The sequence below is a fragment of the Aspergillus chevalieri genome, chromosome 3, assembly GCF_016861735.1.
Source record: "Aspergillus chevalieri M1 DNA, chromosome 3, nearly complete sequence".
Lineage (NCBI taxonomy): Eukaryota > Fungi > Ascomycota > Eurotiomycetes > Eurotiales > Aspergillaceae > Aspergillus > Aspergillus chevalieri.
In genome coordinates, this window is record NC_057364.1 from 3,998,724 (window position 1) to 4,025,079 (window position 26,356).

At 50.8% G+C, this 26,356-nt stretch overlaps 14 protein-coding genes across 14 annotated transcripts; 9 read left to right on the plus strand and 5 right to left on the minus strand.

The window, feature by feature from the left end:
* Positions 1–194: 194 nt before the first annotated feature.
* On the minus strand, positions 195–2,627 carry optB (small oligopeptide transporter, OPT family; the record flags this gene model as incomplete). The annotated part of the gene is made up of 2 exons (XM_043278100.1): positions 195–862; positions 923–2,627. The coding sequence occupies 2 exons, from the start codon at positions 2,625–2,627 to the stop codon at positions 195–197; spliced, it is 2,373 nt and encodes a 790-aa protein (XP_043135912.1).
* Positions 2,628–5,358: 2,731 nt separating this feature from the next.
* Positions 5,359–7,581, minus strand: ACHE_31378A (Zn(II)2Cys6 transcription factor; the record flags this gene model as incomplete). Its single annotated transcript, XM_043278101.1, has 6 exons — positions 5,359–5,546; positions 5,598–6,128; positions 6,176–6,435; positions 6,481–6,921; positions 6,980–7,510; positions 7,562–7,581. 6 exons carry the CDS (start codon positions 7,579–7,581, stop codon positions 5,359–5,361), a joined length of 1,971 nt encoding a protein of 656 aa, XP_043135913.1.
* Positions 7,582–8,342: 761 nt separating this feature from the next.
* On the plus strand, positions 8,343–8,699 carry ACHE_31379S (uncharacterized protein; the record flags this gene model as incomplete). The annotated part of the gene is made up of 1 exon (XM_043278102.1): positions 8,343–8,699. One exon carries the CDS (start codon positions 8,343–8,345, stop codon positions 8,697–8,699), a length of 357 nt encoding a protein of 118 aa, XP_043135914.1.
* A 659-nt stretch (positions 8,700–9,358) lies between these two features.
* Positions 9,359–10,095, plus strand: ACHE_31380S (uncharacterized protein; the record flags this gene model as incomplete). The annotated part of the gene is made up of 4 exons (XM_043278103.1): positions 9,359–9,554; positions 9,622–9,740; positions 9,794–10,003; positions 10,051–10,095. 4 exons carry the CDS (start codon positions 9,359–9,361, stop codon positions 10,093–10,095), a joined length of 570 nt encoding a protein of 189 aa, XP_043135915.1.
* A 423-nt stretch (positions 10,096–10,518) lies between these two features.
* ACHE_31381S (uncharacterized protein) lies at positions 10,519–11,238 on the plus strand (the record flags this gene model as incomplete). Its single annotated transcript, XM_043278104.1, has 1 exon — positions 10,519–11,238. One exon carries the CDS (start codon positions 10,519–10,521, stop codon positions 11,236–11,238), a length of 720 nt encoding a protein of 239 aa, XP_043135916.1.
* A 683-nt stretch (positions 11,239–11,921) lies between these two features.
* Positions 11,922–12,437, plus strand: ACHE_31382S (GFA family protein; the record flags this gene model as incomplete). The annotated part of the gene is made up of 3 exons (XM_043278105.1): positions 11,922–12,042; positions 12,099–12,307; positions 12,357–12,437. 3 exons carry the CDS (start codon positions 11,922–11,924, stop codon positions 12,435–12,437), a joined length of 411 nt encoding a protein of 136 aa, XP_043135917.1.
* A 178-nt stretch (positions 12,438–12,615) lies between these two features.
* Positions 12,616–13,977, plus strand: ACHE_31383S (putative citrate synthase; the record flags this gene model as incomplete). The annotated part of the gene is made up of 4 exons (XM_043278106.1): positions 12,616–12,782; positions 12,832–13,035; positions 13,079–13,831; positions 13,887–13,977. The coding sequence occupies 4 exons, from the start codon at positions 12,616–12,618 to the stop codon at positions 13,975–13,977; spliced, it is 1,215 nt and encodes a 404-aa protein (XP_043135918.1).
* A 458-nt stretch (positions 13,978–14,435) lies between these two features.
* On the plus strand, positions 14,436–15,394 carry ACHE_31384S (putative MFS efflux transporter; the record flags this gene model as incomplete). Its single annotated transcript, XM_043278107.1, has 2 exons — positions 14,436–15,281; positions 15,341–15,394. 2 exons carry the CDS (start codon positions 14,436–14,438, stop codon positions 15,392–15,394), a joined length of 900 nt encoding a protein of 299 aa, XP_043135919.1.
* A 398-nt stretch (positions 15,395–15,792) lies between these two features.
* Positions 15,793–16,439, plus strand: ACHE_31385S (YbhB/YbcL family Raf kinase inhibitor-like protein; the record flags this gene model as incomplete). The annotated part of the gene is made up of 2 exons (XM_043278108.1): positions 15,793–15,901; positions 15,955–16,439. 2 exons carry the CDS (start codon positions 15,793–15,795, stop codon positions 16,437–16,439), a joined length of 594 nt encoding a protein of 197 aa, XP_043135920.1.
* A 265-nt stretch (positions 16,440–16,704) lies between these two features.
* On the plus strand, positions 16,705–18,076 carry ACHE_31386S (Zn(II)2Cys6 transcription factor domain-containing protein; the record flags this gene model as incomplete). The annotated part of the gene is made up of 2 exons (XM_043278110.1): positions 16,705–16,921; positions 16,974–18,076. 2 exons carry the CDS (start codon positions 16,705–16,707, stop codon positions 18,074–18,076), a joined length of 1,320 nt encoding a protein of 439 aa, XP_043135921.1.
* A 266-nt stretch (positions 18,077–18,342) lies between these two features.
* On the minus strand, positions 18,343–19,204 carry ACHE_31387A (YbhB/YbcL family Raf kinase inhibitor-like protein; the record flags this gene model as incomplete). Its single annotated transcript, XM_043278111.1, has 2 exons — positions 18,343–18,521; positions 18,583–19,204. The coding sequence occupies 2 exons, from the start codon at positions 19,202–19,204 to the stop codon at positions 18,343–18,345; spliced, it is 801 nt and encodes a 266-aa protein (XP_043135922.1).
* A 696-nt stretch (positions 19,205–19,900) lies between these two features.
* ATG22_1 (MFS transporter) lies at positions 19,901–21,813 on the plus strand (the record flags this gene model as incomplete). The annotated part of the gene is made up of 3 exons (XM_043278112.1): positions 19,901–20,042; positions 20,114–20,383; positions 20,444–21,813. 3 exons carry the CDS (start codon positions 19,901–19,903, stop codon positions 21,811–21,813), a joined length of 1,782 nt encoding a protein of 593 aa, XP_043135923.1.
* A 983-nt stretch (positions 21,814–22,796) lies between these two features.
* ACHE_31389A (putative integral membrane protein) lies at positions 22,797–24,057 on the minus strand (the record flags this gene model as incomplete). Its single annotated transcript, XM_043278113.1, has 4 exons — positions 22,797–23,247; positions 23,305–23,693; positions 23,744–23,854; positions 23,911–24,057. 4 exons carry the CDS (start codon positions 24,055–24,057, stop codon positions 22,797–22,799), a joined length of 1,098 nt encoding a protein of 365 aa, XP_043135924.1.
* A 431-nt stretch (positions 24,058–24,488) lies between these two features.
* On the minus strand, positions 24,489–26,180 carry ACHE_31390A (putative MFS multidrug transporter; the record flags this gene model as incomplete). Its single annotated transcript, XM_043278114.1, has 3 exons — positions 24,489–25,869; positions 25,922–26,077; positions 26,140–26,180. 3 exons carry the CDS (start codon positions 26,178–26,180, stop codon positions 24,489–24,491), a joined length of 1,578 nt encoding a protein of 525 aa, XP_043135925.1.
* Between the last annotated feature and the right edge of the window lie 176 nt (positions 26,181–26,356).

The window sequence follows — 26,356 nt, forward strand, 5'->3', positions numbered from 1 at the left end:
AGGCTGGTGCTGGCGGGTCCTTTTCCGACAAGAAAACAAGAGCGACTGCGAGTTCATAGTGAATCGGGACCGCTGTATTGATACTGCGGCAATCCTGGAGAAATGTTTGCTTCTGGTACGTTACACCACAGTGCGACCAGGAATAATTGGAAAGATCTAGAGATAACTATGGCATGCGGTAGCTCATTCTAAAATTACCACGTCCTCGGCCCAAACGTCTCCCCCTCAGGCAACACAATCTGCACCGCTGTGTCCTTTATATCCATTGTATCACTCGCAATCCTCGTACCCCACCACTCCGGAAAGCTCGTTGAAGTCAAGTTCAACGTCAAGAAGATCAAAATAGTACACAACGCCAAACCAACGTCCAATCCCGCCGACAACACATAGTTATACTGCATCCACCAACCGCGAAACCGATCCCGAATGAGCTTGTTGAATAGGAACCCGACAATGCCCCAGGAGAGATAATTCAGTGGTGTAGCGGGAGGAATTAGGCCTGCACCGCCGAATATAAGTGGTGCGTTGAGGAACTTCAGAAGTCTGTATTTCGGGAAGACTCGCGCGGCTATGTAAATGACCACGGGAAATATCGCGCCGGCGAGGAAGAACCATAACAGACCTGAATAGATCTGTCCTGGTGAAAACATGCGCGCTGGGCCGATGGCTCCCCAGATGATGGAGGCATTGAAGAAGACACGGCCGTTGGGACAGGTGTAGTTATTCGCTTGGGTGGAGGAGCAGACTTCTGGGATGGTGCTGAGCGCCCAGTTCATGACGGCGATTTGCACGATGGATGACCACAAGCCAGCCACCATTTGTGTGGCAAATGTTAGTCTTGGGGGAATTTTCATATAGTGTCCTGCCATAGATTAATATACGTGTATAGAGCTGAGGATAATAGGGGGCACGGAAAGCTTACCCAACTTCATATCCTGACAGAAATACAATCCCTGCAACATGGTAATGTACCCATACGTCTTGAACAACATCATTGCCATCGGCTTGCCAGGCTGCATATACCCCACCACGAACTCTGTGATCACATTTAACCCAATATCCACATTCGTCGCGGCCTTGACAATTCCCAACGGCACGAACCACACAATCGCAATGATGAGCGAGATGAAAAACGCCCACCAGCTGAGCTCGGTCGGGTATCCCTGTGTCACGCCAAGGGAAATGCCGAGCATGATCAGTGTTGTGGCTGCATACCACCACCAGGGCACATTGCGGAAACGGGACATTAGTCGGGCATGGATATCTTCATCCTCGCGGCCGAGATGGCGGAAGCGTGTCCAGAGTTCCTTTCCGTGGAAGAGGCCTGTGTGTATGAGGACGGCGATGATGCTGGCGAAGGATAGACCGTAGCTGAGGGCAAAGGAGGTTGAAAGGAACAAGGGCGAGTAGGATTTGTATTTCTCCACGTCGAGAGTGAGGTTTGGTGTCAGGATGCGGGAGACATCATACACTGCGCCAGTGTTGGCGTAACTATTCGAGTCGCTGATCGGTAAGTACTTGAAATAATACAAGCCGGAGTAGTGGATGGCTGCCGCGACGATCCAGAAGAACACCACCATGCCAATAAGCGTATTCGCGATGGCATACCACGGCGCAATCAGCGGACTGAAGTTAAACCCAGATATCTGCGTCCAATCGAACGTCAAAGGTATCAACGAGAGACCCGACGAGCCTCCAAATAACTGGTTAACTACCACATTGTTGGGTCGTATCCATGTCGGAAATGCAAAGATGCTCAGAAACGGCGCAATGTAACCAGGGAACCAGTACCACACAAATGACCCAAGCATGGTGTACAGGAACATGCGGTACTTTCCAATTGTCCACCCAGACACAGTCCGCGGATCCGGCTTGCTGCGGTCATGTAATGCCGTGAAGAGCGTCGTGTTGATGAGGGTAGAGGGCCAGATCATCGCAGCAGGAGTGACCAGGAAGCGGTAGAAGAAGCCCGCCAGTCCAAAACCCAGCATTTGTGTCGAGATGCACATAAAGATCTCAAATGCCCAGCTGAAGCGCTTGTTGTAGAAGGCTCGCTGGGCGAGGAGGACATCAGTCGCATAGGCTGCACCGCCGCCAAAGGTCGCGTTGGCCATGATCACCACAATGGCGTGCTCCTTTTTGCTGAACGGGCCTGGATTCAGGTTAAATTCAAGACCGAAGAGCTTGTACTTCCGGTTCGGCATGGTCTTGGCCCACGCAACTCCCACGGGGTAGGCGACTACCTGCGCCACGTACGACGGAATCACAATGTACGGCTGGCGCAGGGAGAAAAGCATATTTAGTGCAGAGCCAATGGTCGCGAAAAGCAAGCCGATGGTCCACGCGCGGATGGTGTTGCTGTGCCCACCCTCATCACGGTTGGGGACCGCGGCGCGGACTTCAGGATACGGCGAATTGTCCAGCAACTCATGGGCAACATCGTCTTGGGTGTTTTTGTTGGAAGTATCGAGGGCGTCGTCGATTTCATCGAGGACTTCTTGTGGAAGATTGGGGTCCCAGTGGTGGGCTTCCTTGATGTTTCGGAGATGCTTTGTTGCTTCGTCGGGGGCTGTTTCGTCGACCTCGGCCGAGGTCGTAATAGCGCCTTGGATATCTTTTTCTTTCATCGTGCAGTGTACTGGTGATGGATCAATAATAAATGAGGGGAAAGAGGGAAAAACAGAGAGATATAAGCCCCAGCGTTATCACAAGATGTCAAGTGAATTGTATGCATTATCAGGATGTAACCCTAACGCCCGGACTCAATCCACATGCAGGGATTCCCGGCACTAAACCGGGACAGGGATCTTATCATGCATCAACGAATTGACGCATCGCATGGAGCGATAAGGCGAAACCAAGCTCTTTTCTTTGTCTACGATAAGCCATCACGGGTTTCGCCGATGCCTATCACTGATAACCACCTTCCTATTTGGGATGATGTATGGGAATGCACCAAAAATATGTGCACAAGTGCGTACACTCATAATGCTGGTATAGCATGTCTTATCTGTTTGTCCCCGTGCGCTATACATCATCAGTGTCTCGGATCTCTCAATCGTTTTCGATGGAGGGACAACGTCCTGAATAGTGCAATACAGCCTTTCCCAGTTCAGTTATCTACTGCTATTTCAGTTGATGTCTAACTTTATGCGGGATTTGCTGCCATTCAAGTCAATACAGAAATATTTTGGAGCATGAAGGGTGTGAAAGGGCTTTGATAGGCACATAATTATAGCCGCTAGTACTTTGTGTTGGAACTATATCTGTAGCTAAGTATTGTGGGCTCATACGTCAGTAATAAAAAGCCTTCGGCTTCAGCTTTAGATCATCCTTCTAGAAATTTCTTTTCTGTATGCAAGTGTATCCAATTCTTGATGAACACATTTATACGAAGCTTGGTTGAATGTGGTACCGAATAAGTACTGTATTTGTCTCTCCAAGTTGGACGGAGCAATCTGGGCAAGTGTAGGCAAGAGTGAGCGAGCTATTCTCACTAGATGCTGACCAGGATCCGAATATACGAATGGGTACTGTACGGGAGACGAAATCGAGATAGTTATTGTTTAACTGATAATAGGAAATGCCAGAGGAACTGGGATATTGTACTATTTGGGACATTGGATGAACTAAAGGGCTTGTCTAAAGGACATCCTTCCTAGCAGGACGACAATACCGAATGATGATCTCTAGTGACCTGGCAGTACAATAACAGGAAGAGCTCTGACTGAGAAAACCACCATCAAAAGGAGCTATATATAGACGACATGAAGCTCGCAAATTAATCAAGCCAGGCAGTAGTTGACGATACTGTAATCTGATTCTAACTGCGTCCGAGGTGTGAAGTTTCCCACATCCGGATAATGTAGTTTGAGGATGGCTGGATATCCGCGCTCCAACTTTGAATTTTGAGCGACAAAATCGGGAAGCGTGCATGTAGTAGACAGTCGGTGATCCTGAATTCTCTGTCAGCCTCTGAAATAAGGCTGCATAAAGAAAAAGAAATATTACAAGGACCTTCGGACTGAGGATCGGGATTCGAGATTTGGTTAAGGACTATGCTTCCTTCTCTCTTTCCCAGCTCCATTATGAGCTTTTTCCTCAAGTAACACTTGGGTTCGAGCTTACAATCAAAGGTGGATAGGGCTTTGCTCCCGCTTTTTAGGACCGTGTATAGCCCATATTTCGTGTAGCACTGATACACGAGCGTCCGTAACAGAAGCCGCTCATCGCTCCATCCTCCGGTCACTCCAACTTTTCCTTTTCGGCGATGTGTCGGAAGCCAATATCTGTGTTGGAGAGTAAGCAAGACCGTAACCGCGGGACTGACATGAAACTGAACAGGGATATTGGCGGCACAACGACTTGCTTATAGGCTATCGGAGTGATAATAAGCTTAAAAGGAATGTGTTATTGTATAGGGATGCAACATACTTCGTTCATTTTCGATCATCAATATACCATGACTCAAATCCAAGAGGTCTTAACACACTCAGACGAAAGCTCAAGTGACGTGAAGCTATATCTGTTATGTAAAAGAGAGACTTATTGGCCTGATGTCTTTATCAATGACCTGGACAATATCACAATATTCTCACAATCTGGCTGTGATTCCCCGTTCTGAGTTCATTGTACATGCAGTTCTCTCACTTTTCTGTGACTCGCCATGTCTATTGGCCTATTGGAAATGCCTTTGGCGGCAAGATCGATACAAGAGGAGTTGAAGATAGTATGTCTCTGGTGCGTAACCCATTGAGTGTCACATTAGTATCAGTGTGTTTGTGTTATTGCCTATTTGTGCCCCGATTACGATGACCTCTTTTGGAGAGAGAGTCAGCCAATGATCTCTCGAAGCTATTGGATGCCATAGCTTCGATTGGTGTGCGCAGAGCAAGAACGAGGAGACATAGCAGTCCTAACGCTAGAAAACATAGCTAACATGCACTCTAAAGCATCATCAATTTCACCTTCGGTTCTCCTTGGGGGTACTTAGGATCTCTGGCCAATAAGAAAGACTTCATAAACCTTGCATCATTAGCATGCTTTCTCCAGCAGTAACGGATACACGGCTACCATGTCACCATTCGGCAGATTTCCGTAAAGGTCCATATCACAAACTGATCCCGGAGTTCTCAGGATCAAAGGGAATACGTCTCCAACGAAGAGTATCCTCAAGTGCTATCATGGTGGCTCTATCAGGAAGAGACCTTTTTGATACTGGCCAAAGAGGAAGACAGCCGTAACGGTTTGATCCATGTAGGTGTTTCAAAGCAGTAGAACTTCAGTAATACGTAAGCTTTCAGGGAAATTGAAAGTACTTTGATTCTGCTAGAACAGCCAGAAGCGAGCAACTGATTGTCACAGAATCAGACCAAAAGACGACCAAGTTTGACAATAAGGCTCCGTAGGAGGAAACAGGCCTCCGTCACCCAGCGCCCATTCGAAATCCGCCAGAAACTGATCGTCCAAGCACAGAGAATCCTGTCGATCGACGGAGCCTGTCCATGTATGCGAAGGAGCAGCGGAATTTTCATGAGTATCGACTCCTGTAGCTTTATCAGTAGTGTACACTATAACACCATTGAGCGTAAACAAACCCTCTGACGCCTCTTGGGGAAGAACCATAGTACGATACTGCGCGTCGAATTCATCGCGCCACCACCATACAACATCGAGAACGGGACTGAGCACAAGACGGCTTCGAATGCGAAGTGCAGTGTATTCGCTGCCATCAGGTTTCCGAAAGGCTTTGGTGCTGTTCCAGAGCTGGTTTAGGATTATGACGCTTTTAGATGCCATGTCGCTGCTGTCGATTGTCATTTGTTTTGCCAGGTTGATAGCCGTGAAAAAGGAGGCTTTTGCACGCTCGACGTCTAGTTCGCGTGAAAATGTCGTGCTCTTGAGAATTCGTAATATTGTTACCGAAGCCAGAAGCATTGCAAATGAAACCTGCACTGGTGCCATCGCGAGATCCCTAATCCTCTGTCCCAGATCTTGGATACAATCGATCATGGCGCAGCACGTGGAAAGAAGTCGTGGAAGGCAGCCGGTGGTCAAAATTGTTTGGCCTTTAAAAAGGTGAAAGGCTTGAACACTGAGACGGGCAAGCATTGTGTGGAATTTGTCATCTTGTAGTTTGTTAGTTTATCCTACTTAATCGAGAGAGAAGACATACCCGAGCTTGCTTGAGTGTCGAGGTCGTTTATTTGCCCTTCAAAATTCCGAATGAGAATATCTAAAGCCCGTTCCTGGTCCACAGACATGTTGCGCACACCATTTTCCAGAACGGCAGCACTGCATCTGGCGACAGTTTCATGGCACCGGACCTTCAGGACCAAACTTGGCGCGATCCTTTGCAAAAAAACTTGGCTCTGTCCTGGGTCCTGCTCGAAGCTCACAAGAGTGCGAGGGGACTGTCCTTTAGTGATACAAGCACTGGGGATATTAGTGCGCGTACAAACATAACTGCTAGAGACGTACCGTTGATAAACGATAACGCAATGAGCCCATAGCTCAGAGCGCCGGGTCATATCCACCTCTGACAGTGCAGGAATCTTGACCCTGGAAAACTCGTGACTGGACATGGGAATGTGCAAGCCGTTCTGCATTGCAATATGAAGGAGCATTCCACTCATTGGGAACGTCAGGTCAGGCCTGGTCATATCTTTTGGAAACGGCCAGGTGAGGACCAGGAAGAGGGCTTGAATAGTGTGCCATGGAGCGGACGTGGAAGCAGCCGATAGCAAGGCCATCTCTGTGATGCTGCGCGATAGAGCGGTGACCAACGTCGGGTTCCTGGAATATGTCCTGCATGCGACACCGATAATGGCCCAGAAGAGAAAGGAAGATTGTGCGTAGTAGGCATTAGGGGTGGTCTGGGGATCAAGAATTGGAAGAAACTGCACGTACTGAGTAAAGAACCTTCTATTATTAGCCTCAATTTGGGAGGGCGAAGCCAAACAGTGCGCAATCCACGTACAGCTGAAACAGCTCGTCAATCTCTTTCCCCGACAGCGTGATATTGTTCAATGTTCGCGGTATAGTCAAATCCGCGATGCGTCTGTCCGGAACGGCATCCATCTGTGGCGTACACGACGAAGACAGCAAGGGCTGCGAGTAAGCCGAAATAGTTGTCGTTGGTGTAGAGTGTGCCTGTAATTCCCTCCCGTTATTATTATCCGAATGCGCTCCCATCTCTGCGGCCGCCGTCAACATGGCAATCGGGGTGGGTGACTCGGCGGGGGCTGATGCCCTCAGTCGCTTTCGTAGATCGTATGCTTCATTTTCGAGCTCTGAGAGGCGTTGGCGTTTGTTCTCCCGTTTGAAGGAGTCGTGAATGACACACTCGGCCTTGACTTTGGCGCAGCGACTGCACGGTTTGTCCGGGTTTAACGAGGCGTCGCATTTTGCCTGTACTGTTGTTAATGCGATGCTTTCCTCTATCGCAGTGAGAACGACCTTTTGCTGTCTGCATTGCGTGCAGGCTATTCTGCATCGTTTGGGAAGAGGTCTGGACGAGGGACGTTAGCGGCTCGATTCGAAGCTGAACCGGAGAACGCACGATTTGGGAGACTGCGACATCTTTATGTATCAGGATGCCGTAATAGGGATGCTGGTCATGCTCCCATACTGGTGTCGGCTAAGGAGTGTAGAAAGACTCAAGAGGAGAGAAGTTTTGGGGGACGGAGATAGCCTTCTATCTCCGGGCTACGAGACGCCATACCAATATAGCAACTGCACTAAATGGTCTAAGTGCTATTCGACGATATAATTGCAATAAACTACTATTTTCAATATTCTCGTATATCAGGATCGCTCGAACACACCAATATGGTCGATTTTCATATACAAAGGAGAACCCGGAACCGGCCCACGGCCTGCCGGTCCTGCGTCATCGAGGAATTTCCCGAAATCCGATTGGTCCGCTTGCCGGTACCGGCAAGACCGTAGATACCGGCATAAAAAGAACATGGCAAATGCAGGTTGAATTCACCGAACAAGTGAGCGTGATGAGTATATAAGAGCTGTTGCCGTTCATCAACAGCTGAAAGCAAGTGGCGGAGCTGATGGCAAATCTGACTGACGGCTATTCATGGCGTCACGATGTCTACAAACTATGATGAAGCACGCACCGGTATATGACCTAGACCACATGCCAAGTTCTCTACTGAATTCGAATCCCCTCCCGGACTCCCTGTCTTGCTGGCTTGGCTTGGCCCAGGCCCTCGATCACGGGTACCTCCGTCGTCTGGCTACAAGTGAAAATAACCATAATGCCCGATTTCACCTCGAAACGAAAATTGCAGTCCAACGCAAAGTGAAAATAACGCCTCGAGTCTAGGATGACTGGTAATAATCGAGCCCGGCCTCCGTCGACTGTCGAGGTACAACCCCATCACATGTCCGCGGACAGCATCAGCCATCAACAAGCGTGGCACAAGGTTGGAGGGGCAGCGTCGGACACTCTGTGCTCAGCTATCCTCCAGGGCCTATACGACTTTGTTGATGGTGGGTTGGCCAGATTTTCTCCGATTGCCAAAAACGAGCATCGCCAGGTGATTACGATGCCACAGCACCATACTATGCCCATGCAGGCTGCCGAGGAGATGCCCACATCGATGATTCATCATGGGGGGAAGGCGTTGGCGGTTGATTCAAAATGCAACAGTGGGACAGTCTTCTCGTTGGTCTTCCCATAACCTCGCCCTCAGCGCCAGGTGACATTGGCTGCGGCTGAATCCTGAACGGTTTGAGGTGTGATGATTGCCGCCTGGCGTTTCATCGTACAGCTTCGCCCGTGTCTTGTGTAGCCGCCGGACAAGTCATCGTACGGGGTTCCCGAATCGAGACCTGATGTCTGTTGACGCCATGTTTGGTTCGATTGGTCGACGGCGGATGAACCGTTGCAGCGACTTGGTCAATGCAAAAGGGAGATATGCAGCCTAGCTTCGTGTCTCTGTGCTTTGCACGGTAGGACGTGCATGGTCGTACGGGTTGACTTTGAGCTGAGCTTATACTCGATTGAGGTTCATTATCAGGTGATGGACGATAATTGCTCGGACACGACAATTAGACACATGGATGGCGAGGTAGGGCGTTGCGTAGCCTGAGTAGATGTGGCTGGTGAATTTGAGATGACAACAGTAGCCTGGGCGCGTTTACGCCCCCATAGATGTAGGCAAACCAAGCCATTGTTACCAATGAACCAGCCTTCGATTTGCCTTGGAGACTTGAAGGCAAACAGATGTATTCAGAGTGACATCACCCGCTCTTTAAGCGGCAAGTACATAAACGCTTCAGTTCTCGATATTCTCGAAAACCAGTATCAAGCTATTGAGTAAAGAAATATCCATCCAAAATGGTTGATCGAATGACCACCAGCTCCGATTTGCCCGTCGCGGATCTCCCCTCCGCGAGCTTCGACCTCCCATCCGTCGATGAAATCAAGCGGGCAGCAGAAGCCGGCCAGCGCATCACAGCCGAAGATGTCTCGGTGATCTCGCAGGTCGAAAGTGAACTTACCGGCTCCGGTCCTGTCCATGGAGGGCCAGCGGGTTCGTCGTCGCGGGTCCTAAGACGATGGTTTCTGAACCAGGTGATGGCTAACTGACTGCGCTTTAGCGACGGCACAGAGCTTGGCGATGAGGCAGATGAATTTTGATACCAAGATAGACGAGCTCACGCGTAAGCCTCAGAGTCATATTACGCAGGAAGATGCGCGGGAGATTCAAGCTACCGAGGTGTGTCGACAAACATCTGTCGTTGCAGGTGGGATATCGTTCTGACCAAACAGGGACGCGCATTTAATCGACCTCCCGAAGCCGGCTCCGTATCTGCTCAAGTTCGCTCCATCGCGAATCGAAACGAGGCATTAGGACTTCCTCCTGTGGCTGTCGATGTGCCGGTGTACGTGACCAAGGATGATGCGCGAGAGGCTCAACACGCTGAATCGACCGTATACGGAGGACAGAATCCACGAGGAGGCATGGCGGCACAGATGCAAGTGAGTATCTTCACCTAAACCGCGCTGGACAAGACTGATCGAAGCAGAGTGCGGCCGACAAGATCGAGTATGCGCGACGAGGCAGCCAATGATGCCTTGATGCCTTGGTAATGTGTCACATGAGGATTCTACATGTATTCTACCACATTTTTGTATTCTAGCCAAATAAACACTTAGATCTCCCCAATTTCCGGGGATTCTGCAGAATCGTCGATCTATATAGTACTCTGCACTGTACCTGTGCTCCCCCCTATTCTGAAGCCAATCCGGGACAAAGTTAAACACGAGGACTATTGGGCAATAGCCTGGCCACAATTCACCCACGTCACTTGCTGGATAATCATCATGTTGTTGGATGCGATTTCTCTGTGTTGGCTGGTCTCCTTTTCTATTTAACCGCATCGCGATTGTTCAAGACGGTATGCAAATGTCTCTCAGGTTGTTCTTACGGGATATCTATCACGGGCGGGCGCTGACCGAGGGGTATTCAGGAAAGGAGAGGAAAAGGAGACGCCATGAAGCGCACCGTGTTCACCACAACGACCACCCTCCCCGCGACCATCCCTCGCGAAACCGTCATCGACACACTACATAATCACCAGGAAATGATCGAGCTGAATCCGCTGGTGATCCGCTACTCCCGCTGCCAACCGACACCCTCCGCCCCGGACGAGGAACGCGCCTCCGACTGGACCTGGTACGAATTGACGGACCGTATCTCATTCCTGCCCGGGAAACTGTTTTGGGGGAAAATCAGCTACAAAGGAAGTTTCCGGGATCTGCCCCGCGGGCTCCGGACACATGTTTATGCGCCGACGGGAGTGGATATTCGGGCTACTTGGAGTGTTGGGGGAAACAAAGAGGGGGATGAGGGGGAGGCAGGCGAGGGAGGTCAGGCGGGCTCCGACGCGACAAAGATGAATGACGGTCTGAATGGTGAAGGTCAAGGCTTGTACCTGCGCGAAGAGGTCGATCTGCGATGTCCATTCTGGTCGGCTGGGTTTGTCAAGAAGACGATGCGGCGGTCGCATGGGGTCTTGGTGGATCGGCTTATTGGCAAGGCGGGTCATGGAGGATCAGAAGCACAACAACAGCAACCACAGCAACCACCAGCATCTCCGGGATTAGCGCCACCGCCAGAGATCCGGATTAATGACGTCCCCGCGTCGGTCTCGATGGAGCTGGCACGGCCGCGTCCTAGACGAAGAAAGCAGTCTGTTGCGGAACTCGAGTAGCTTCAGGATTGGACACAGATACCCGAATGGCGTTGGTTGAGTGGTTTTTGGTCTTTGTTTTGGATACTCCGTACACATTATTGAATCTAATTTTTGACGCTTCCTGTACGGCAATTTGAAATCATTATTATTCCCGGCGGATGTGGAGAGATATCCGTGTCCTCTTTGTCCTCTTCGTCTTTGTTCCTTTTCCTTCCTTCCGGTCAGCCACACAGATTGACAAATTCCGAAAAAGTGCAAAGTCAATATGCTGAGATCTGTCCGCAAGTCTTTCAGCTGGCCGTCAGCTGAGTAGAGACACCTTATCGAGGGCTCTTCGGATTCCAAATCGCTGAATGATCGCCTGGTTTGACAAATCATGCTGGCTCCGCAGGCGAAGCAATTAAGCCAGTAATCCCAGTATCGGATCCAATCGTGATCCCCGTCTCTCGCACTCTGGCAATGTTAGCAGCGATTCTTTGATCGGTGCCCACTAGGACCATTTACACTTACAGCTCCGGTCAGAGCGATGCAATAATGACAAATTCCGGTCGAAGTCAAAGTCCACCGAGAAACAGCGAAAGACTGACGGATAACACAAGGCCGGAGAGGGTATAAATACCTGTTCCATTCCTCCCAAAGGTCCTCATAATTGTCATCATCATTCAGTCTATAGTCCAATTATATTCTGCCTCTCGTCCAAAATGCCTATTTCCGGTCACTGTCTCTGCAAAGCCGTCACATACACGGTCGACATCGAGCAGCCGCTCGCTACAGCTTATGACCACTGCGATGACTGCCAGCGTCAGAGTGGCTCGACTTACTGTATGCCACGTTATTTTTATTTTAACATATGCGGAATGTACACTAATGATTGACAGCCCTCGTTGCCATCGTCCCCAAGGACCTTCTGAAGCTGAACGGTCCTACGAAGACCTACACCAGCAATGGCTCTTCTAACCTGCCCGTCCACCGTATCTTCTGCAGCGAGTGCGGTTCGCCAATCGCCCATGACCCCGAGGCTGCGCCCCCGATTATCGCCCTCAAGGCCGGCACTTTCGATACCGAGATCAAGAAGACATTGAAGCCCGTAAGTCGCCTATCTTGTTTTCTTCGAAGACAATGGCTAATGAAATCAGGACACCGAGATCTGGACCGCCAGCAAGTTGCCGTTCTGCTCGGAGCACTTGGCTAAGCCCTTCGAGCATATGCCGCAGTAAATGGGAGGGCATGGATTGATGTCGGGTGATGAGCGATGTATCGTATGAATATTAATGAATATTATCGGGTATTTCTACCACGGCTTTTTTTTTTTTGGTCATGTTCGGATCCCTCCAGTATATATTTCCGGGTCGTATCAAGCAAATTTCTACCACAGATCAACAAATCACCAAGACAATGGCAAAAACTCTCAACATAACAGATTCGCGGACGAATGCGCAGCACCAAATTCCCATCCAACATAATGCCATTCTCGCATCCGACCTAAAGAAGACGACCGGTCTTCGAGTCCACGACCCCGGATTGCAGAATACTACCGTTGTCGAAACGGGAATCACCGTTTCGTATGCTTTCTTCCCCAGAACAAGAGATCTAGATGAGCTAACAGCGTAGACACCATGATACGGGCCTGCTACTGTTCCGGGGATACAAGTTGCAGCATCTCTGGGACATCGACAGCGACTTTGAGGACATGCTGCATCTGCTGGTCTGGGGAGCGTATCCATCGTCCGAGCAAAGAAAGGCGTTGAGTCGACGACTGGCCACGGCCATGTTGGAGGTCCCAGAAGTTGTCTTCCAGACAATCCGAGCGTTGCCGTAAGATTCAAGCCAGCGCACATTTACACTGCTAACAAAACAGAAAAACGACGTCGCCATTACCGCTTTTGATGGCCGGACTCAGCGCCTCATTAGCCTCTCGACCAGAAATGATTCCAGCATCCACGAAGCCTGATCTCTACCGTGATCCCAACACAGCAGACTATGCCATTATCTATACCATAGCCACCTACGCCGTCGCATTTGGGGTCATTCGATGCCACCGGCAGGGTATCGCGTTTACACCTCCTTCCGTAGACAATAGCTACCTCGAGAATCTCTTCGTCATGGCAGGTCTGGTGGATTCATCGACCGGACGTCCTGATCCCGTCAAATTATCCTGCTATCGATATTTTGGCATCTTCAACTCCGATCACGGCATGGCTCTTTCAGTGTTCTCTGCACTAGTTACGGCGTCTTCCCAGACAGACCCAGTTTCCTGTCTCATCACCGCTACCGGCGCAGCATACGGTCCTCTCCATTTCGGAGCAACCGAGTCCGCAAAGCGTGCTCTACGCCAGATTGGAACCGTAGATAACGTGTCTTCATTCATCGAGGAAGTCAAACAAGGCAAGCAGAAGCTGTTCGGGTACGGCCACCGCTCGTACAAGGGAATGGATCCACGCGTGCAGTTTATCCAGAAACTCGTCTGCGATCTCAAACTCGACTCTGCAGCAAACCCATTGCTGAAAATCGCCGAGAGAATCGAGCAGGTTGCATCGGGGGATGAGTGGTTTGCGCGTCGTGGATTGTATCCCAATGCGGATTTTTACGGGCATTTCGTGCTTTCCGGGTGGTATGTCATTTGGATTATATGTGAAGGAGCAGAAAGATCCGACTAACGCTTGTAGTGGCTTCGAGGCTGATATCATCCCGGCAGCCATGTTGGCTCAGCGTGTCGTGGGTATCATGGCCCATTGGCGGGAATATATGCGTAAGTAGTGATCCTGGCTATCTCGGTGATTTAAGCCTAACGATTGTTGCTCTATACAGTGACAGGGGGGAAATTGTTCCGGCCTTCGCATATCTATACAGGAGATGAGGGGGAGAGAAAAAACCTGGAGCATCACCTGTAGTTATTCTTCGTATACTGCGCACACAGTGGATAGCAAGTCAAGATGTCCGAATCAAATGAGAATACTCCTCTGCTCTCTCCATATTCCGTCTTCACTTCGTCCGAAAAACGTCTTCTTATCCTCACAGCGGCTCTAGCATCGAGCTTTTCTCCCTTTTCAGCTAATATCTACTATCCCTCGCTCAACTCTATTGCCCGAGATCTCCATGTCTCCAGCTCGCAGATAAACCTCACCATCACCACCTACATGGTATCCTCCTAGTTGCCACTGGTCCCCTGAACGCTAGCTAATGAACAGATCTGCCAAGGCCTCGCCCCAGCCTTCATGGGCTCTCTAGCCGACCAAGCCGGCCGCCGCCCGGCCTACCTTCTCTGCTTCACCATCTACATCGCCGGTAACATCGCTCTCGCCCTACAACACAGCTACCCAGCTTTGCTTATTCTCCGCGCCGTGCAGAGCTGCGGGAGTAGTGGCACCGTAGCGCTAGCGTCCGCCGTTGCCGCAGATGTAATCACCTCTGCCGAACGGGGCATGTACATGGGAATTGCATCGTTGGGGAATATCCTCGCGCCGTCACTGGGGCCGATACTGGGCGGTGTTCTTAGTCAGTATTTGGGATGGCAGGCGGTGTTCTGGTTTTTAGGGGTTATGGCAGTATTGTTTTTTGTGCCATTAGTTCTGTTTTTCCCCGAGACTTGTCGGAGGATTGTGGGGGATGGGTCTGTCCAGGCGAGGGGTTGGAATCGGTCGGTCTTCAACTGGTGGAAGGGGCGTGGTCACCCTCTGAGCGATGGAACTGATAGTGAGCTTCGTCGACCGAAGATAACATTTCCCAATCCGCTTGGTACGCTGCGCCTTCTATTTCATCGACCTACCGGATTCGTGCTTTTGGCAAATGGCATCATCTATGCCAGCTACTATTCCGTCACTGCTGGACTACCGGTGCAGTTCCATGAGCTGTATGATCTACAAGACTTGGGTATCGGCCTAAGCTTTATTCCAGCTGGATTAGGCTCGCTTTTCAGTGCTACAGTGAACGGAATGCTAGTGGACTGGAACTATCGCCGCATGCGAATAAGGATGGGGTTACCAGTAACCAGGGACCAGAAGCAAGATCACGGTGAATTCCCAATCGAGCGGACCAGATTGCAGATTGGCCTGCCCATGATGGTATTTCTCCCCTCTTCTATTAGTATCTATGAACGAAGTTGATGAAGAGTAGCTCGCAGCAGCAGCAACTGTCGGATCCTACGGCTGGATTCTCTCTCTACATCCACCACTAGCTGTCAGTCTAACACTAGTCTTCCTCATATCGCTTTTTATAACAGCCGCGTACAACGTTCTCAACGTCCTCATCGTCGACCTGTACTATACCACGCCCGCGACAGCCATGGCGGCGAATAACCTGGTGCGGTGCTTTTTGGGTGCTGCAGCGACGGCAATAGTGCACCCACTGAGCAGCCGGTGGGGAATTGGATGGACATATTCGGCCGTTGGGATGGCGATGCTGCTGGCAAGTCCGTTGTTGGGGCTGGTTTATTCAAGGGGATTGCAGTGGCGGGTTTGTAGAGAATGAATTAAATTGCCGATGTGTGACATCGGGGGTATATGTCAATTGTCTCGATTCAAATAAAGGGATTCAAGATATCCCTTTCTTCATTTCCAACATTAACATATAACGATGCTGTCAACACTTCTTCTTCCTCTGGTGTCTGCCCTCCCTGGCTACCTGTACATGCGATATCCGAATAGCTGGTGGATTACCCCCGGCGACACACTTCCTATTGCCGGTATATACCAACTATCAATGAGCACCGTCTATAAGGCCTAACTGCTAATGTAGAAACAAAACCAATACCAATCCTTCAAACCACTCTCCCTTGCACAAGCCCGTACCTCCTCCTGACCATCGACCCAGACGTCCAGTACGGAACAACCTCCACCATCGTCCTGCACTGGCTTCAGTCCCTACGTGCAGACTGCCAAACAGGTCTTTTATACGAAGACCCTGAGTCAGAGCAGACGGCCGCGTATATTCCCCCACAACCACCAAAACGATCGCACCATCGCTATATATTCCTCCTCTTTCAGAAGCCGGATGACTACGAGCTCCCAGAATGCTACAAGCACATCCTCCCTGCTACGAAAGAAGCACGCGTTGGATTCGATCCGAAAGAGTTTGTCGAGCTATTGGGATTAGGAAGTCCGCTTGCCGGGAACTGGTTCTATGTTGAGAACGGGGGCGAACCTGTGGCTAGTGAAGTGGCTCCTACGACGACTTCATTAAAGGTTGCTTGTACCAGCACTAGCGCTCGTAACGAGTTGTAGTGATACTACCAGAAAGGAGGGGTACGTGTAATGCTAATTGAAAAGAACAGAGTTTAGTACTGTTGAATTTGCAAAAACGGCTGTGTAACTGTGCTGCAAACCCTGTAGATGGGCAGTGAAACCTGGCATTCCTCACATGTGCCGAGGTCAGAGGCTGATTCAGACATGCAGCTATATATACCATAGTGGTCTCAGAAATGAGTCTTACTGGTTGGTCCCACATACATACAGAACTGTCGGAAACAACATCGACTGAATGAATACAATGACCCTTCCTCGAAGCGTCAAAGTCCGCTCGACTTGCAACGCCTGTCAGCAGGCTAAGATCCGCTGCAGCCATGAGAAACCCTCGTGTCGACGGTGCCAGAAGCACAATATCGACTGTGTCTATAGCGTCTCGAGGCGGTTGGGAAGACCGGCGAAGAAGAGGGACCCGGACGATAGGAGGAGGAAGCCGAAGAAGGAGGTTGAGGAGACGCAAGGTATTAACCATTATAGACGAAGGAAAGAGGGAAGCGCTGACGGTTTTGTCAGATATCGACTTCACCGATAGCTGGCTACAAGACTTCATCACCGATCTCCCAGACACTGGAATCTTGGATGCCGTGACGGAGAATAGTGTGCTGGACTCGATAGCAACGTCTGCCAGCCTTCCCGATCCAGATCCCCACAACATTCCCTACTACGATCCCGTCCTTCTCCAGTCTAGCCCCGACACCCTCGACATGGATATGGCACTCTTGCCCATGGACATGGACACCTCAATTTCCCCGGCCGACACACTCCCTTCGCTTCCGACTCCCGTCTCACCACCAATCGACACCAGCCCTAACCATAACCATAATGGCAATGTGAACCTTCCCTTCCGCCAACCACAACCACCCCCTCCATCAGCACCTGGCCCCATGCCCCGAAGACCCTACGACGAATATCAATTCCCCGACCCGTCATCCACATCCTCCCTCCCAACACCCCTAGACATCAACACCAATATCGACCCTTACACCTGTCAGTGCCAATGTCACGAGCACACTCTCCGCGAAATTATCCGTGTAAACATGACTCTCTGCGCCGCATCCCGCATAGCTCCCGCTGGAACCATCGATGCAATCTTAACTTCTCAGCGGGGACTGCAGAATCTTGCTGAGACGATAATGCAGTGCTCAATTTGTGCGGGGACTCGACTGACGCTGCTTACCGTTCTCATGGTTAGTATTGATAGTCTGATTTCGGCAATGGAGGTTATTACGGCTTCTTCGGCTGGTTCTCCTGGAGCGGGCCCTGGGGCAGTGGAGGAGGTGTTTGGGAGGTATCCTTCCCCCAAGGGGGCTGGGGGTGGGAGTGCGAGTGGCCCGAATGCTGGCGGGGGTGGGGGAGGCACGTTTCTCAAGTCTCAGATTGAGGCATGTCCATTACTGGTTGGGAGCTTTCGTGTACCCCAAGAGGAGAAATATACGTTTGTCAAACAGGTTCTGCAAACCAGGCTTGGAGGGTTGTTAACAACTATTCGTCGGATTCGGTTCTGTACGCAAGAGATGCTGGCGGGGACAGGGGCACGAGGACGGTTGGTAATGATGATGGAAACGGATCGAAGGTTGCAGATGGTGATGATGAGGATGAGGATGTTAGGTCGATAGTCCGGTAGTTTCAAAATCAACGATCTGTCCATTCATGACCGAATACCGTTACTACAATAGTTAGGGCAAGTGATAACCGTATCAAGTCCTGGTTATCATTAACGATCGTCATATTAGGTACAGGTATCAAAAATAATCAAAACAACAGCCTTCCAGCAGACAATAGCACACAACGCCCAGTATTAAAATAGATCAAAGTCGTGTTTCTTGAATGTTCCCAGCGTGAATCAGTTGTCATTCGACACAGGCTTACCTTCAATCGCTGTCTAGGTCGCGGTCGTAGTCACGCCTCCTTCACCAGTGCAACCCGTGGAAGCCTCACCAGCAGAAGCTTGACCGGCAGTAGCTTGACCGGCGAAAGCGGAAACCTGGCCAGTGGCAGCCTGACCAGCGAAGGCCTGACCATCAGTGGTGGCGTTATCGTCAGTAGGAGGAGCCAACGATCCTAGCATAGTCACGAAAATTAGGCTCAGGCATCCCTGTGAGACGGAAAGAGCCAAACAAACCAATCCACTGCCCCCAAGTAATCACCTTTCCCTCGATTGCCTTGTGAAATTGTTTCTTGGTGACTTTCTTCGGGCATGTAAAATTGAGCGGCATCAGGTTCAAAGCGATGATGGTAAAGACGTAGCGATGGGTTGCCTCATTGGCAGGAGGGTCAGGCACGAGATACGACTTCTTGCCGTGGGTTTTCACGTAGTTCCAAGATGTGGTGGTGAGGCGGGGAGTGTTGGTGCCGTCCTGTTTCTCAACATCGCTGACAGTCGCGTTCCTGCGAGCAGGGGGGATGTTGTAGAAGATGCCATGGTGCATGTGGTCGGGGTACGAAGCGTCAAGATCCTCACAAATCAGAGCGTAGGACCTGTGATGGTCCAGGTTCCCGTGCGTCCAGGAAAGACAGGGGAAACGGCCTCCATCATCCGCGTCAGTGGTGTGCTCCTTACGCAGGATGGAGCCATGGGGACCAACGTCGTCGGCCTGAAGTTTGATGTGGCTCTCAATACCTCGGAATGCAGGGCTCAGAAGGATCTGCTTGCCGTCATTGTTGCAAACAAAGGAGGTCACTGTGCTAATCCTTCGCCGGCAGAATTTGGAAAAACCATTTCGCTGCCGCTGCTGGTTAGGCATGATGGCAGCCAGGGGGAGCTGTAGAGTTGAGTAAACCGTTAGGACAATAAAACGAGATAAACGAGAATGCGGGGGGATATGATATAAAAAGGGTAGATAGTAGCGAGAGAATTATGACGAGAAGGAGAGTAAAAGAGCACGGAGGGTGGTGACCGCTGTAGGAGAAGGTCAATGGTTCCAAAACGGGAAGGAACGAGGGCTGTTTACTGCGCAGGAAGGAGCAGGAAGAGCGTTGCTCCTACTCCAGCAGCAGCAGCGACAGCAATAAAATGGAAGTCGTAGACTAAAGACATTGCAGTGGGCGCATTCCGAGTATAGTTTGTTGAACTTGACACTTCAACCTTCCTCTACAGAGTCGTCGTCTTGAAGCAGCCTTCATTACCAGACTGCTGTCTGGCCGTTCTTTATCTTCATTGTGTCAATTTCTATCTCTTCTTTGAGTTTGTCTGTTGTCCATCTTTGTAGCTTGTCCTTGAGTACTGTTTCTGATTTTCTCAGTGCCAGTTCCAGATTGAAGTCCATGTCTTGCCCTGATCTAATCTGATCTTGATAAGATAATAGTATTCACGTGATCTCCCGCCTTGTTCCGCTGCTGACTCAGCATCCCGTGACACTCCGCAAACGAACCGACGCATCTCCTCCTCCTCCTTCTCTCTTTTCCTCGATCGGAAAGAAGTGAAGAGACCGAAATCCATAATGGTCATCGCCTCCGATTCTACCTCGGCTAATCGCCCCCCCAAATACCCTGGCGAAGACACTACGCCGACTAGCCAACGGGAGATCCGCGGATGGTATGCGTATGGCATTGCGGCCGAGGTCTTTGCGGTCTGTGGTGTGGGTATGGTAATGCCTTTACTTTTTATATTGCAATCTATTGGCAACGCTAACAATGCGACCGGGATTGTCTAGGCTCATTTTTACCCCTGACCCTGGAGCAATTGGCTCGTGAACGAGGCACACTCCAGTCTAGCCATCTGCCATGCGTTGGCCCCGGATCGCCCGCGGAATCCACTAATGGAACAGCACCCGCATTTCGACGTGCAGAAGGGGAGGAACAATGCGTGGTGGGGGTGCTAGGTTTGGAGATCAATACCGCCAGTTTCGCCATGTACACATTTTCGCTGGCGGTGTTGGTGCAGGCGTTGACGTTGATCTCGTTCAGCGCTCTGGCGGATTATGGTGGGTGTTATACTTGCTGCCAGCCTTGCGAATGCGAATGAAGTCGCGCTGACTCGCCAGAAAACAACCGAAAAACGCTCCTCGTCGCATTCGGATTGATCGGATCGGTGGCCAGCATGCTTTTTATTTTTGTCGCGCCGCCGGTTTTCGTGCTCGGGGCATTGTTGGTCGTGGTCGGCGTGACGTGCTTGGGATCATCGTTTGTCGTGCTCAATTCGTTCCTCCCGGTGTTGGTCGCCAATGACCCATCTATTCAGGAAGAATACAAGGATCGTGGCGAGGAGCTTCCGCACTTGAACCCGAACGGAGAGTCGGTTGATCCACCGCCGTATGAGGAGGATGATTTCGAACAAGGGACACCCGACCTAGGAAAGAGGGCTCAGTCGACATCGCCGGAATTGCAGCTGTCTACGCGCATCTCGTCTAAAGGCGTTGGACTAGGTTACTGTGCGGCGGTATTTGTACAGATTCTGAGTATCCTACTGTTGGTTACGTTGAACAAAACGTCCGTGTCAAAGGTATCTGGAACTCTTCCGACGAGATTGGTGCTTCTGCTGGTAGGCATCTGGTGGGGTTCGTTCACCTTGGTCAGTCGCCGATGGCTTCGCAACCGGCCGGGGCCTCCGTTGGACGTGGCGGGAGGACAGAGCCGATGGCGCGCCTGGCTGCGTCTAATGGGCTTCGCATGGCGATCGTTGTGGAAGACCATTAAAGTGGCCGTGCGCTTGCGCGAAGTCATTGTGTTTCTGGTCGCATGGTTCCTGTTGTCAGACGCGATGGCGACTGTATCAGGTACCGCGATTCTGTTTGCACGGACGGAATTGAAGATGAGCACGACCTCTGTGGGTCTGCTGTCCATCACGGCGACGCTGTCTGGCATGGCAGGAGCGTTCCTATGGCCGGTGATCTCGCGACGGTTCCAGCTCAAATCCAACCACACGATCATGCTGTGCATTGGATTGTTTGAGATTATCCCGCTGTACGGCATGCTGGCATATATTCCATTCTTCAAGCGTTGGGGCGTGATCGGCCTGCAGCAGCCTTGGGAGATCTTCCCCTTGGCATTTGTGCATGGTGTGGTATCAGGAGGTTTGTCTTCGTACTGCCGGTCATTTTTCGGACTGTTGATCCCGCCAGGCAGCGAGGCAGCGTTTTATGCTTTATACGCGGCTACTGACAAGGGCAGCTCGTTTATCGGGCCCGCGATTGTGGGAGTGCTCATTGACGCGACTGGGCAGGTACGTTCGGGCTTCTTCTTCATCGCGGTGTTGATCCTATGCCCGATCCCATTGGTTTGGATGGTGAATGCGGACAAGGGGCGACGAGAGGGGGTCGCCATGGCAGAGACATTAAACCAAGACCGCGGTGGCGCTGGTGACGATGACGAGGAAGCTGAGGGGTTGTTGCGAATGCATCATAGCGATTCATAGATTAACCAAGGTCCGTATATAGATAGAGGTTCTAGCCATGATCATTAATTCCTTTAGCGTTTCTGTTCAATTGGTTCGATCTCCTGAACCGGTAGTAAATGTTCTCCAGGATATATACACCGATATACTCCACTATACACCCCTCAACTTCCAACGGGTCCATTTTCTCGACCGTTGAAATTTAAACTTTCCTATACGAAAACGGCGCGAACAGCCAAGATTCAAGAGAGTTACGATGATGTCCTCGACTCAAATTCCAGGCGTTGCAGACCAACACAACTTTATCAGGGTCTCTGTTTTAAGATGGACAGACACACTTCCACTGATCCGACAATCCCGATGTTGACTGGTGTCAAACGAGTCAGAGAGTACACTATATAGCAATAACTAATACGGAGTACATGGCATAATAGAGCATAGAGCCGAAGTAGGAAATTCTCCGGTATTGGCATACGTACCATAAGTATCCGTATTGTATTGCCACGATTACACGTGGGGATGTAACACGTTCCCGCATGCGACTAGCGGCTCCACTTAGTGTGGGATTATGCAGAAGTTAGAGTTTATTTTTAGTGGCGGTATTTTACCTTATTCTCTTACAGTACTGAAGTTGTATGTATTTGAGGTGTATCAACGCATGTACTGTATTGTAGTGCAAATAGTAAGCATCGACTGCTCATGATAGACCGAGTTTTGAATTTGAAAAAAGATCAATGCAATATTGAAGACCAGTAAGGCAGCACAATCAATAGCTTATTACGATCCGCTCGGTGCAGCCCCCGCGCTGATCGGTATTTCGGTGCACTTGGCAGCCCCATTGAGCTCGAGTTTGGTTGGTCTCCATACTAAGGCTATTACCAATATCTATTCCTAACGCATAATACATGATCGTAGGACCGCGAGTAGACAGTATAGTCAAGGGTATATACAGAACGAAACAAAGAGCAAACGAAGAAAAGGAGAGAGAAAACAAAGGAAAAAGGTCACCCCTTTCGCATTCGGCCCAACTCCCGACTCCCCATTACCGTATTTGGATGCGGATTCAATTCCTCCTCACTGCTATTCGCGGGGGCAGCCGCGACTCGACCATTTCCTAGCACCACTGTACGCACCCCATACGCCTCGACGTCCCTGCCACCGGGCCACAGCTGCTGTGCGTCCTCGTGTTCCAGTTTGGATTGATGGTATGGCGTGTTATTCCCCAGCGTACTCGACAGCGGGTACGAGCCCGGGTTGCGACTGTAGCTGTGGGAGCCCGTCGAGGCTTCGCGGAAGAACCGGATCAGAGGGCGTAACGTCGTCAGGGAGCCGGCGGTGATACCTAGGCCGGCTTCGATGTTGGACCAGATGGAGATATTGGTGGTTTTGTAGAGGAATTCTCTGTCGGCGTAGTGGTGGATGTAAGGGATGCGAACGATGACGGCGGCACTTGCTCTGCAACGCGACTTGAATTAGTTTATTCCACGCGGGCGCAAAGGGGGAATAACGAACATGCAGCCCAGACTCAAAATCCCGCCCACGGCAATCTTATCCCGCCGCGACATGCGCAAATTCCAGATCATGAATGCTGGAAGCAGACCAACAATGAAGTCAGTAATGGCCGCGCCAACGCTATACAGATAGGCGATGGCAATAAGGACCCAGACGTCAATGCATTTGCCTGAGTCCTGATCCAGGCGGTTCCAAAAGTGGTTGACAGGCGTGCACTGGAAGATGGTGAAGAAGAAGAAGAGCAATCCAACAAGCATGTTGAGCCCCATGGCACCATAGAGAATACCAATGTGGATGCGACTGACTGTGATGCGGAGTAGCGACAGGATGATCGAGGTTTTGGCGACGATGCATGTTGTTATGTAGAAGACTTGGCCCAGCCACCAGCACTGTTTTTTGTTAATTGGTGTAAATAGGATAGGAGAGTCGGAGGTCATACAAATAACGCCTTGTGAAATGAGTCATAATGGAAGAGGAAATATTCAAGTCGCTTGCCCATGCCGTACTTCGCACCCAACAAGCCACATATTGCAAACCCGGTATTCAAGATCTGTCGGGGTTAATATAACACAATTTCGCCTCGCCGGGAAGGAATGCAGAACCCACCATGGCAATCACCATCAATGTATCATCCCAGCCAAAGGCCCGCACCACCCGCAATCGCACGAAACATCGCAGCAGCACCGTCGTCAGTGAAATGGCGAAGAAGACTGCGGTGACAATGGTGATAACCTCACTGCGGCCGCTGACCATAGTGCATACTGAAGCTCAAGGAACAAAACATCCGTGAGGTGAGGAGGGCAGGGGCGGGATAAAAAGAAGGAACGACGACACAGGAGGGAAAATGCGAAACGAACAGAGTTTGACGGGTTCATTAGCAAAGCTTATGCCTCTTGCCTAATTCAGGTGATTGACCATCTACTATTGCCTAAGCGACTAGTCTTTCCCCGGTCTGGGTCTAGCGGTTTTTGCACTTCTTTTCTTGACCGGCATAGTCTGGGCAATGATTGTTCGATCTCTTGGTCTGTGCTGATCGAGTCCCATCATCTCGGTATTGACTTTTACAATAATCGTTTCCGACCAGAGTTTGTCTTCTGTCATCCTGTACATGCTTTCTTTGTGCTATGTAATGTCTCCTTTCATACAATTTTGTGCTATACATATTCCTTTACACAATTGACTTTTCATGCGGCCTCCCCATCTTGTGGCTCTTCCTTCTCATCCTCTCCTCCACCGGCCCACGACGCCTCCCGCATAAACGGACTCCGCCGACGAATCGCCGGCCCCTTGAGCACCAGCACCACCGGCACCAACGACAGCGCAACTCCGATGAATCCCAACAACGTACCAGCCCATCCATATCCCAAATTCGAGAATAACTGCGGCGACGCCAAGGGCAAGAACGCACCGAAACTATTCCGTCCCAACGACGCAGCCGACAGCGCCGACGCCGCGTATTTTTCATATGCATCGGTCAGGTAGTTAACTACGGCCATGTAGATGGAGTAGATACCCAGTCCCGTGCAGGCCACACCACACGTGGGCACGATCCAGTGGACATGCGGGAAATTCGACCACCCGTACCAGAACAGGCCGCCCGCGAAGAGCAGACTGCCGGGCACGGAGGTGTACAGTCGTGCTTCGGGGATGGGTTTGCCAGGGGTTTCCTTGTTCCGTTTCGCAGAGCGCAGGTAAATCCAGTCCGCGCCGGGGTTGATGAAGAGACCGATCAGAGCGCCGACGGAGATGGCTAGCTGGGCAGTGCCGGTTTGCAGGGTGTTCATGTTGTAGTTCTGGTTGAAGGTTTGGACGACGCTGGAGAAGAACAGGAAGAGAATTCCCCAGGCGAACGCAATCCAAAGGGTGAAGAAGGCGACGACGGGTTCGGTTAGCAGCATGCGCGTCGGTCGCTCGAAGGACAGTCGTAGTCTCTCCCACATGTGCGTGGAGCTGATTTCATTTTCTGCGTAGACAGGACGGCCAGTCTCCTTTCGGATCTTCTTCGCGCGTCGCGCGAGAATCACGTCTGGGCGGGTTTCGCGCAGGATAAGCCAGAAGATGGGAAGCAAGCCCGTGTTGTAGATGATCTGCACATAGAAGATCCATCGCCACGGCGCGCCCTTGTGGATGGCCTGGATGGCAGACCCGACGAACGGTCCCAAGGCAATTCCAATCACACTCGTGAACCCGAACAGCGACATGGGCAGACTACGTGCCTTATCACCCAGCCAGACATCGCTGATACTGCCACCAACGATGTTGATGGACACGGACGATGCACCGCCGCCAAAGAACCGCGTCACGACTAGTGTCGCAAAGTTTGGCGCAAACGCAGACGGGAACAGCGAGATGATCAAGATGACATACGAGACAAAATACCCCGGCATGCGACCCGACGATTCCGTGAAGGGCACGAAGATAAGCGGCCAGAAGGCCGCACCCATGTTCCACGACGTGGTGGCCCAGTACAGGTTGGGGAAGGGCTTATTCTGGACGTTGAATTTCTTTGTCATATAATCGTTTCCGGCGCCGTAGGAACCGGCTGGTAAGCCGGTGAGGACGGAGCTACGGAATCATTAGCCGTCGCGATCTCTTGTAGAGTTCTGTAGAGGCATACATGAAGCAGATGGTGATCGTCAAGACCCATTTGTAGGAAAAGCTCCAATTGAACGGGTGATCAGGGTCATCCGGTCCACTCCAGCTATGTATTTCGATATCAGCGCTGTTGCGAAGGGACTCTTTGCCTTGATCGGAAAAGAAGCGCGACCATATCCTGGATAGTCAGTGCCAATCCACCAAAGTATATATAGTGTCAAGCTGATCCGGGAAGCTCACCGGCCAAAAAATGAGGGCTTTTGCTGCTGCTCGCCGTCCATGATGCTTTACTACGGAGTATACTATGAAAAAATCACCGGAAGAGAGCAGAAATAGGAAAAAAATTTTCAAATAAAAAGACGAAAACCGTTTAGTATTTGCCTGAGACGTCATTCTTCGGAAATTTCTATAGACAACCTTCGGGATACCGAGGCGGACAGGACCGATGACACCACCG